The 9,041-nt window shown below is 34.0% G+C and overlaps 1 protein-coding gene across 1 annotated transcript; it reads left to right on the plus strand.

The window, feature by feature from the left end:
• Positions 1 to 7,321: 7,321 nt before the first annotated feature.
• LOC138908942 (uncharacterized mitochondrial protein AtMg00810-like) lies at positions 7,322 to 8,804 on the plus strand. The gene is made up of 4 exons (XM_070199739.1): positions 7,322 to 7,432; positions 7,819 to 7,842; positions 7,991 to 8,323; positions 8,628 to 8,804. Exons 1-4 carry the CDS (start codon positions 7,322 to 7,324, stop codon positions 8,802 to 8,804), a joined length of 645 nt encoding a protein of 214 aa, XP_070055840.1.
• Positions 8,805 to 9,041: the final 237 nt, after the last annotated feature.

Below are 9,041 nucleotides of genomic sequence, written 5' to 3' on the forward strand. Positions count from 1 at the left end.
TGTATGGGTGGGTACTGGGAGATGTATATGGGTGGTGGTTGTGGAGGTTGGTTTGGAGGTTGCATTATGATCGTGTTCAGGGTGATTGGGTGTTGTAGTAGGCTTGTGTTGGTGAAGGAGGTGATCCCTATAGAAGTAGAGATTGAAGTGGAGCTTAATGATGCAGGTCAGTGTAAGGATTAATCTGAGATGTCAATTTGTGCGGTTGATTTGATGTGGGTTTGGGTGGTGTATTTGGTGTTAAAGGGTGGGCACGCGACTGGTCTATAAGTGCAGCTTGTGGAGTTGGATGAGATGTAGGGTGTAATTAAGTTGGGTCATTGGAGTATTTGAGAGGTAATGTTCCATTTGCAGTAGGTGTTATTGGTGTATTGATGTGTTGCGTAGCTTAATGAAGGTATTGGTGCAATTGGGTTGTGAATGAAGTGCTTGGTCCAATTGTGAACGTGTCATTTGGATGGTGTTGTGCAGATGGAATAGCAACGTGTTTGGTAGTAACGTTTGGTTCATTTGACGTGGAGGATGACTGGTATATAGTTTGGGTATTAGGTGGATGGGCTAAGGTTAGGTCTAATGGGGTGACAGAAGAGGTTGGGCTGTCACATGGACTTACTTTGGGGCTGGGAGTGGTCGTTGGAAGTACTGGGCTCGTGGGTGGCGAATTTGGTTCTAACATGCTTATGTCCTCCGTATCTCTCAATAATTCAATGGTGGAATCATTAAAAAATTTTGGAGGGGTAGCTAGACGTTTTCTTTATTTTGTTTTAATAGGGTTAGGGGCTGAAACAGTAGAGAACTTACCTATGGGCTTCGTTGTAGTAGCCGCCATTGAATGGATGGGCATTTGATTATTCTTTAGCTGGTGTCCTCTAGAGCATGGTAGTAGTAACGTTTCTCTTCTTTTGGGAGGGCTTTAGGTTGTATGTTTTTGGGAAAATTGTATTGTTTTTCACTCCCCGTCCAATGACGTTGTTTAGTTTTTGTCTGGTGTTTGATTAGTGCTTCTAGTAGCATTATTTGGATTGGTGATGGAGGTAGAGGGGTAAGTAGGTATGTCCTTTGGGCTTAATGGTGGTGTGACCAAGTCTGCCATATATGGTACATAACATATTAAGTCCTTCGTATAGAATTTGTTGACGGTGCATACCAATAAAATCGTGTGTTTAAAGTGATTTTTCTAGAGGCACTTCAATGCATACGTGTGCGTATCGTCCCCTAGTTGTGGGTTTAATCGTGTGTTTTAGATGTGTGCCTACTTTTATCCCAACACGTTGTAAGATCTCAAAATCATAAAATTCTGTGGATAATTCTGGGAGTCTAATCCAAATAGCAGAATATGTGAGTTGTGTAGCTGAAGCAATGAATTTTGGTTCCCATTTGCGAACAGAGAGGAAGTGATTAAATATAAACCAAGGACCTTCATTCAAAACCTCTTTCTGAAATTTGATAAGAAAGAAGTCTGATCCCAAATCTATGAGGGGGAGATCTTCAGTGGGTTGCCATAAGGTTCGAAGTTTTGTACGTAGGGTTTAGTAGCCCACTTTACGACCAAAACCTTAACTATCACAGAATATTTCCAAGGTGAGTATAGGCGAGTTTTATTAGAGGTAGATAATAGGATAAATGTATCTTGATTGTTGTTGTTGGTTGTTTCATCTGAAAGGTCTATATGAGAGTTAGTTGTGTGACGGGTGTTTGGGAGATGATGGAATTGGTTATGAGTAAGTAGAGTTTGCATGAAGGTTTGGGTTGTATTTAATGAATTATTTGTAGTGAGAGTGTCAATGTGCATCGAGCTTAAATCGGGTAGTTTCGGTGGTGGAGTGGTTGTATTCAGGGGCAGACTCACGTGTTATCAAGCGGGTTCAGTGTCAATGTGCATCGAGTTGAATCCGCTTGATCAAAACATAATAGTGTATATTAGTAAATTTCTGAATTTTTTTTATAATGGAAGTATTTGAACCCACTAGATGCATGCGTGTCCTCTATAAACGTGGTCATGCAGGTTCCATTTTTGAGTGAGGTCATGTATTCGAACCCATTTCCTCGTTTGTTGTATATATTTAAATTCTTTTTCCTTTTTGTATTTCAATAGACGATGTGCTAGTTTGGGTCTGGTAAGTTGGCAGGTTAGTCAAATTAACCACAACTTATTGTAAATTTATTACTTCAAATCTCCAATGTCTTCTATTTGTCATTTTCTATTTCACTTTATATATTTTTTTCTACCTAAATTTAATAAAATTACTCTCAAGTTAATTTTACTTCAAAATTAAACCCTTCCACAAAGTAAATTCTCTTTATCTCTTTCATAAAATTTGCTAAAACATGTTATTAATTATATCTGATTATATATATATATATATATATATATATATATATATATATATATATATATATATATATATATATATATATATATATTATTTGGGGTATGTTGAAATTTTTTTTATTTGTCTTATATTAAAAGTTCCGGCTTAGGGTGTAAGCCCTCTTTCTTTAATTATTGGTATTAATTGATTTGTAACTCTTTCTTATTTTCTTCTATTTGTAAATAATAGTAACTTGTTATTTTTTAACACAAAGGAATTTATATTCTGTCAAATTTCTTAGAGTTAATAAATTTTTAAATTGATTTATTGTTAAAATTTAAAAAAATCTTGAATTCGCTGAAGTAAGATTTTTTAAATTAAATAGATAATTTATTTTAAAAATAAAAGTAAATATTTTTTTTGTATTTACTTAAGAATATGTGGCCTTGGTTAAAATAGAGGCGTCGAATTTAAAATGACTTTATTTTAAGATCACGCTTGAATAAAATTAACCAAAAAAATAAAATAGAAAGAGATGCGACCAAATCTCGGTTGTCGTGCCCCACACCGCTTATACTATTGATTATCGCCGTCTTAGACTGTACCCTCTTGCATAAAATTTTGGGTCCGTCACTGATTGTGTTTGTCGTCATTTTTATGTTATTGGTGGTTATTGGCTGAGAAAGGGAAACTTGAAGGAAGGATAGAAGAAAATTTTAGAGAGAGGCGAGAGAGTCTCGCTCTAACAAATCAATAGAATAATTCTCCAAAAAAGTAACGAAATAATTCACAATTCAACAAAAAAAACTATCTTTTTTTTTAATTTCATAAAAATAAATATGTAAAACACTATTTATAATTTTATTTTTTAATACTTATATTTAAATATATTATACTTAATTTCATATATACTTCATAGGGGGTGTAAGTCCTAAATTGTGTATGTATATGATTTTAAAATACAAGGGTGCATCCAAAATCGAGTCATATTATAGAAGTGTTTAATGTAATTAACTATTTTTATATTAAGAATTTTACAAGAACTTACGTTTTATTATTTTTAATATTGAATAATTAAAAAGTGTTGTAAAACTATTAGTAAATGTGGATGTCCACTACTCCCACTACTTTCACCAATGATGTAAATAACCTCCCACTACTCACCACTATTATGATTGTAACTCTCACGCCTCCATAACCCCTCTCCATGATCTTCTCCCATGATCTCAATTGTTAATGTCATGTTTAAGATAATCATTTTGTAACCTTCTATGTAATAGTATAAATAGAGGTATGAAATGTGATATGGGACACACTTGAACACTTGATAAAATAAGAAAGTTATCTCTTTTTCTCTTATTCTATTACTTATCTTTTTATTTTATATTGTTACTTTGAATTACATTTCTTAATATGTTATCAGCACGAAGTTGAGCTCTTTTCGTTGTTCAGGTATATTTGTTCATTCTGTTTTCTTCGTTGTATATTTTGATTTCATGATTAGTGTCTTTAATATGCAGTTTTATAATTTCTCACATCTCTGGATGTGTGTAAAAATAAGAATTCTATGTTTCTTTATTTTAAGTTGTTTGCATGATTGTCACGTGAAAGTTGCTAATTCTCATGTTAATAGAATTAATTGAGAGAAGAATATTTATTTTATGTTGTTCGACAGTTGAAAATGTGTTAAAGTTAGAAGACATTTTTGTTCTAGTTAACATCAAAGATATATTAATAATTTAAAAAAAAAATAGTATTCTTTTCTATGGAATTATCACTTTAGTGTATATAGATCACAAATTTGATATTATGGCAATCGTTTCTTTACGCTATTATCCTAATAATTTCTAAATATTTATCTTCTTTGATAGTTTTCACTATGTCGGATTTGTCAAAGCTTGAGTTTGGGGTACTTGACATGCTAGAAAGAATTACCTATCATAGGCTGTCGATGCTGAGATTCACTTAGCCGCTAAAGGCCCCGGTGATACCATTACTCAAGGTACTGAGGCATCAAGCCAGGACAAAGCTAAAGCCATGATTTTCCTTAGTCATCATTTGGATGAAGGTTTGAAGGTTGAATATTTGATAGTGAAAGATCCACTTGAATTGTGGACTGGCCTGAAGGAAAGGTATGATCACCTTAAGGCTACGGTATTGCCAAGGGCTCGATATGATTGGATGCACTTACGGTTGCAAGGTTTTAAGACCGTAAGTAAGTATAACTCTGTTATATTTCGAATAACTTCCCAATTTAAACTATGTGGGGATGTTATGAATGATGATGATTTGTTGGAAAATACTCTTACGACTTTTCATGCCTCAAATATGTTATTACAATAACAATATTGTGAAAGGGATTTTAAAAAGTATTCTGAATTGATCTCATGCCTTCTGGTGGCTGAGCAACATAATACCATTTTGATGAAAAATCATGAAGCCCGTCCCACAAGGTCAGCTCAGATTCTTGAAGCGAATATGGTAGCGAGACGTGATAAATCTGAAAAAGGACAGAATAATTATCATGGCCATATGAATATATATGGGAATGGCAATGGTAAAAGACGATATTATAATCGTCATTGCGGTGGTCATGGCAAACGAGAGAACAATATGAGTTCTCAAAATAATCCTTCAAGAGGCAAAAGCAGTAATTGTTGTCGTTGTGGCATGAAAGGTCACTGGAAAATTGAATGTCGTGCACCTACGCATTTTGTCAGGCTTTATCAAAACTCCATCAAAAGAAAGGCAAATAATGTTGGAGCAGCTTCTGCTAATGCCCCGGTGGAGTCTCACTTGACCTTAAAAAATGATGTTGAGGCAGGGCCTTCAAACAAAAATGATGATAATGCCGAGGCAAATCTTGATTTGAATGATGATGATTTTGAAGGCCTCGATGATCTTACTCATTTGGAAGTTGAAGACTTCTTTCGAGATCAAAACTAAAGTTTGATCATTTTACTGGGGAATGCAATTATGTTGTTATTTTTATTTTTAGTATTTATTTTTTGTCTCGTTCTAAAGTTGTTTTTATTTTCAAGTAGTACTTAAGTTGTCTTATGTTGTTGTTGGTAATGTTCGTTTTTTCATATTTCTTATGGTGTACTTTTATTTTTTTATGAAGAAAATAAAATTTCTCAGTCTTCAATTGGATCCAAGATGAGTAATGAAGATTTATGCCTTTTGGATAGTGCTACAACTCACACAATATTAAGAGAAAAGAAATTTTTCTCTTATTTGGTTATCAAAAAGGCCTATGTTAATACAATATCTGATAGTACAAAATTAATTGAGGGATCTGGAAGAGCGACCTTATTACTACCTGAAAAAACGATATTGACTATTAATAATGCATTGTATTGTAGTAAGTCTCAAAGAAACTTGTTGAGTTTTAAAGTTATTCGCCAAATGGCTACCATGTTGAGACCTCTAACGAAGGTAAGGTTGAATACCTTTATATTACTACAATAAAAGCAGGAAAAAAATATGTGCATGAAAAATTACCCACATTTTCTTCTGGGTTGTATCACACAAATATTAGTGTGGTTAAATCACATGCCATAGTAAACAAAAGGTTTACTACCTCTAATAATTTTATCATTTGGCATGACCATTTGGGCCATCCCGGTTCTAACATGATGCGCAGAATAATAGAGAATTCAAATGGACACACATTGAAGAACAAGAAGATTCTTCAATTTAAGGAATCCTCTTGTGCTACTTGTTATCAAGGAAAATTGGTTATTAAACCATCAGCAACTAAAGTTGGGATTGAATCCCTTGCATTTCTGAAACGTATGCATGGTGATATATGTGAGCATATGTGTACCCTCCATGTGGACCATTCAAGTATTTTATGGTCTTGATAGACGCATCTACAAGATGGTCACATGTGTGCCTATTGTCAACTCGCAATATGGCATTTGCGAGATTATTGGCCCAAATAATAAGGTTAAGAGCACAATTTTCAGATTATGTAATTAAGACCATTCGTCTTGATAATGATGGTGAATTTACATCTCAGATTTTACTGATTATTGTATGCCCACTGAAATAAAAGTTGAGTATCTGGTTGCTCATGTTCATACTCAAAATGGTTTAGAAGAGTCGTTGATTAAACGCCTCCAATTAATAGCTAGACCATTGTTAATGAGGATAAAACTTCCCCTTTCAGTGTGGGAACATGCTATTTTGCATGCAGCATCACTTGTGCGCATAAGGCCAACCAGTTATCATGAAGTCTCCCCATTACAGTTGGCTTTTGGTCAGGAGCCAAATATTTCCCATCTAAGAATTTTTAGATATGCGGTATATGTTTCAATTGCTCCAGCACAACGCACAAAGATGGGTCCCCAAAAAAGGTTGGGAGTATATGTTGGTTATGAATCTTCTTCTATTATTAAATATTTGGAGCCTATGACAGGAGATTTGTTTACAACCAGATTTGTTGATTGTCATTTTGATGAATCAGTTTTCCCAACATTAGGGGAAAAAAATAAACAACTGGAAAAAGAGATAGATTGGAATGTATTATCTTTATCTCATTTGGATCCTCGTACAAATCAATGTGAACAAGAAGTTCAAAAGATCATTTATATGAAAAATATTACAAATCAATTGCCATATCCATTTACTAACCTTCCATAGGTTACTAAATCGCATATTCCAACGGTAAATGCTTCGATTCAAGTTGATGCCCCAGTTGGACAGTATGATAATGAAAATAAGTTTACGCCACACCTTAAACGTAGTAGACCAATCGGGTCCAAGGACAAGAATCCTCGGGAAAAAAAAAAGGAGCAAATGATCAAGTTGATCATAACGTGGGGGCAATTGCTCAAGAGGAGCATAAAAACATAACAATTGATAAGACCTCATAGGAGGTTCTAGTACGTGGAAATAATGAAAATGAAGAGATCTCAATAAGTTATGTCTCTACAGGAAAAAGGTGAAAACGAAATAATATTTTTGTTGACAACAATTTTGCATATAATGTTGCAATTGAAGTAATGCAACAAGATGAGGATCTTGAGCCAAAATCTGTCAATGAATGTAGACAGAGAAATGACTGCCAAAATGGAAAAATGCAATTCAAGCGGAATTGGCTTCACTCAAAAAATGTAAAGTTTTCGGACCAATAGTTCGAAACTCCTAAAGGTGTCAAGCCAGTGAGGTACAAATGGATTTTTGTGCGAAAATGAATTGAGAAAGGTGAAGTCGTAAGATATAAAGCACGACATGTGGTACAAGAGTTTTCGCGAAGGCCTGGCATTGATTATATAAAGACATATTCTTCTGTGGTAGATGCAATTACCTTAAGGTATCTAATAAATCTGGCAGTCCATGAAAAGCTTGATATGTTGTTAATGGATGTTGTCACATCCTACTTATATGGCTTATTGGACAATGAAATTTTTATGAAAATCCTTGAAGGATTTAATGTTCCTGAAGCACATAAAAGTTCAAGGGAAACTTGTTCAATAAAGCTTCATAAATTCTTATACAGATTGAAGCAATCATGGAGGATGTGGTACAATTGCCTTAGCGAGTATTTGCTAAAGGAAGGATAAAAAAATGACCTTATTTGCCCTTGTGTCTTTATTAAGAGGTCTGGATCTAAATTTGTCATCATAGTTGTGTATGTTGATGACTTGAATATCATTGGCACTTCTAAATAGCTTCCAAAGGATGTAGAGTATTTGAACAAAGAATTTGAAATGAAAGATCTTGGTAAGACAAAATTTTGTCTTGGCCTAAAAATTGAGCATGTAACAAATGAAATTTTTATCCATCAATCAACATACACTGAAAAGGTTTTAAAGCGATTTTACATGGATAATGCACATACATTGAGTACCCCAATGGTTGTGAGATCGCTTGACATAAATAAAGATCCATTTCGGCCTCAAGAAAATGATGAAGAGCTCGTTGTTGATGAAACTCCATATCTTAGTTCAATTGGGGCGCTGATGTATCTTGCCAATAATACCCGACCATATATTGCTTTTGCAGTAAGCTTATTAGCAAGATTCAGCTCCTCCCCAATAAGAAGACATTGGAATGGTGTTAAGCATATATTTAGATATATTCGGGGAACTATAGATATGAGATTGTTTTATTATAATGAATTCAAGTAAGAAATGATCAGTAATGCCGATAACAGGCTATTTGTTTACATATGAAGATACAACTATATCATGGCGTTCAATAAAAAAAATAATAGCTGCCACATCTTCAAATCATGCTGAGATAATAGCCATTCATGAATCTAGTCGGGAATGTATTTGGTTGAGATCAATGACTCAGCATATTCAGGAAATGTGTGGTTTTCTTATGAAAAAATATAATCCAACTACACTATATGAAGACAATATTGCTTGCATTGCTGAACTAAAAAAAGGATACATCAAAGGAGACAGAACAAAGCACATTTCACCAAAATTCTTTTTCACGCATGATCTTCAACAGAATGGTGAAATTAATGTTCAATAGATTCGTTCATGTGAAAATTTGGCTAATCTGTTCACTAAGGCATTACCAACTTTAACATTTGAGAAGTTGAGACAGAAGATTGGAATGCACCATCTTCGAGAAATAAAGTGATATTTTCATGAGGAGGAGTAAGATATGCGTTGTACTCTTTTTCCCTTAGCCTAGGTTTTGTCCAATTGAGTTTTCTGGTAAGGTTTTTAACGAGACAACAAATAAATCGTATTACAGATATGTGTA

This window comes from Nicotiana tomentosiformis, chromosome 1 (assembly GCF_000390325.3).
Source record: "Nicotiana tomentosiformis chromosome 1, ASM39032v3, whole genome shotgun sequence".
NCBI classification, from domain to species: domain Eukaryota; kingdom Viridiplantae; phylum Streptophyta; class Magnoliopsida; order Solanales; family Solanaceae; genus Nicotiana; species Nicotiana tomentosiformis.